The following is a 2,001-nucleotide window of genomic DNA, read 5'->3' as shown; positions in this document are numbered from 1 at the left end:
AATATTGAAGCCACACCTCCATCCTTTTTTATGTTTTCTATTCTCACTTAAGAAAGTTGTAGTTAGGAGGCGCTGATTCAATAGTACGATCGGTTCATTATGTCTTCAACCATGTTTCTGTCAGAAACATAACATTGATATTATGCTCAGTGATGAAATCATTAATTAATAGAGCTTTAGCACAGAGGAGATGTGGTATTTAAAAGAGTTTAAATGTTAAGTTTAAGTGAGTTGGAGGCCAAAGGTTCTTCAGTCTGAGGTTTGAATTAGGTCTGCTGTATTATGTTTTTCATTACCCACAAGTAGAAAAATCATCATAATTAAAAGAAATAAAGGCTTTCAAACATCAATTTCTGTGTAATTAACCTATATAATGCGTTTCCGTTAGTGATAAAGTTCATGAAATAAATGGGTTTTTCTGTAATATTCTAATTTTGTGAATGGAGGTATGTATGTATATATATCCAGCATTTTTCAAGGGAGACATGGCCTCCCTTGGCCCCCCTCTTGGAGACACCACTGCTCAGACAAAGATGTTTCTTCTTTTTATAGCTGGAGGGAGAGTCTTTGTTTTCAGGAATCCATTTCTCATATTCCTTCATCCCTAGGAGGGAGAAGCAGAGTGCTGCGGTCTTTTTTCTTCATCCGACTTTGCATGTGACATTTCATGCAGCAGAATACGGCCATGTTGCCGCTGCAGATTACCGTGATCCTGCCGGGAACAGAGGAGGATGGGAGTCGTTTGTGACAGTGCAGTCAAACAGCGGTATGAGATGCAATAAAGCAAGCCCTCCGCCGCTGACCCTGTGTGTCAGCGTGAGTTTATGACCGCTGTCTGAGGGGGCAAATAAGATTGTGCTTTATTGTTCAACAAGCATCCCCAGCAATAAAATCCTCCCCCCATCAGCCATCCGTTCTGGGAGACATTAACTCCCCATCCAGCGCGGATCGGCTCAGTCTGCAGCTAAAGGCCAGAATTAGTGAACCGAATCCAATATCACTCAATGTCACTTCTGCCCAAGGCTGAAATGACTCATAAGCTCTTCGTTTTCAGCACAGAGGGGAGCAGAGGAGAGGGGCTGAGTTAAAGGAGAGTTTACTAGCTTACCTAAGCACATGTAAGGCACCACAATGTGGGCGTGGCCTTTGCACACCTTCTTCTCCTTTTTGCACCAGTTCTCAATGCGGACAGGCTGGTTGGCTTCCACTACGTTGGTGATTTTAAGATCTGGATACATCTGTTGGAAAAAGAAACCAGCAGCAGATATTAAACACTTATGTTCATGGCTGACTGGAGCTTTAAAGGTGACCTATTATGCTTCATTGAACAGGTTAGGATAGGTCTATGGTCTATACAAAACATGTTCATTATATTTTCTTTTATTTTTTTTTTCAAAATCATTCTTAGTTAATGAGATTTTAGTTTGGTCAGTTCTACCTATTTGGAGCTGCTTTAGCTCCAAATAAATCCAAATAAGCTGCTCCTGGCCGCGCTTACACTTGCATGTGAAAGTGGCTACAAACAGATGCACAATTACACAACCATGCATCTTTGAAAAGCAGTCGTAGAGCCTCCTGCACAACCAACAAGAATGCAGCAAGTGATTTCTGGATTTGAAGCCAACAATAAAAAATATTTTACAGCAGTAAAACAAGCTGAGCAAACATTCTGGAGCTCAGCTTGGGTTGCTAGGTGACGGGCGGAACTCCGCTGTGGTTGCTAGGTAACAAGCTGGGGTTACTATGTCAGTGCCTACTGATTTGTGATGATCCATTCGGAAGGTTTTTGAAACAGAATACATTAACTTAATGCCAAAAAAGCCGCTGGGTGTTTTTAGAAACAGTAAAGACACAAATGGAAGAACAAAAATGCTCCATTTGTGGCCCTTCTGACAATTCTTTTGTGGCCCTCACCTGCAGTTCAAGCATGATAAACTTTCCAGTACAGGTGATTAATGCAGATGGAGGCTTTTTATTTCTAATCAGGGTAACATGATCTCC

General features: G+C 41.4%; 1 protein-coding gene across 1 annotated transcript in view; it reads right to left on the bottom strand.

Annotated features, from left to right (window-relative positions):
- Positions 1 to 686: 686 nt before the first annotated feature.
- Positions 687 to 2,001, bottom strand: part of LOC116737306 (amyloid-beta A4 protein-like) — a 4,174-nt gene continuing 2,859 nt past the window's right edge. The window contains exons 2-3 of the mRNA XM_032590377.1: positions 1,109 to 1,238; positions 687 to 712 (exon numbers count right to left, since the gene is read on the bottom strand). Coding sequence (XP_032446268.1) covers positions 702 to 712; positions 1,109 to 1,238 — 141 coding nt within the window. The 3' untranslated portion in view covers positions 687 to 701. The remainder of the gene's footprint in view (positions 713 to 1,108; positions 1,239 to 2,001) is intronic.

The sequence above is a fragment of the Xiphophorus hellerii genome, chromosome 18 (genome assembly GCF_003331165.1).
Source record: "Xiphophorus hellerii strain 12219 chromosome 18, Xiphophorus_hellerii-4.1, whole genome shotgun sequence".
In the NCBI taxonomy this organism is placed as follows: Eukaryota; Metazoa; Chordata; class Actinopteri; order Cyprinodontiformes; family Poeciliidae; genus Xiphophorus; species Xiphophorus hellerii.
Note: the sequence above shows the minus strand (reverse complement) of the source record. Positions and strands in the feature narration are given on the sequence as shown.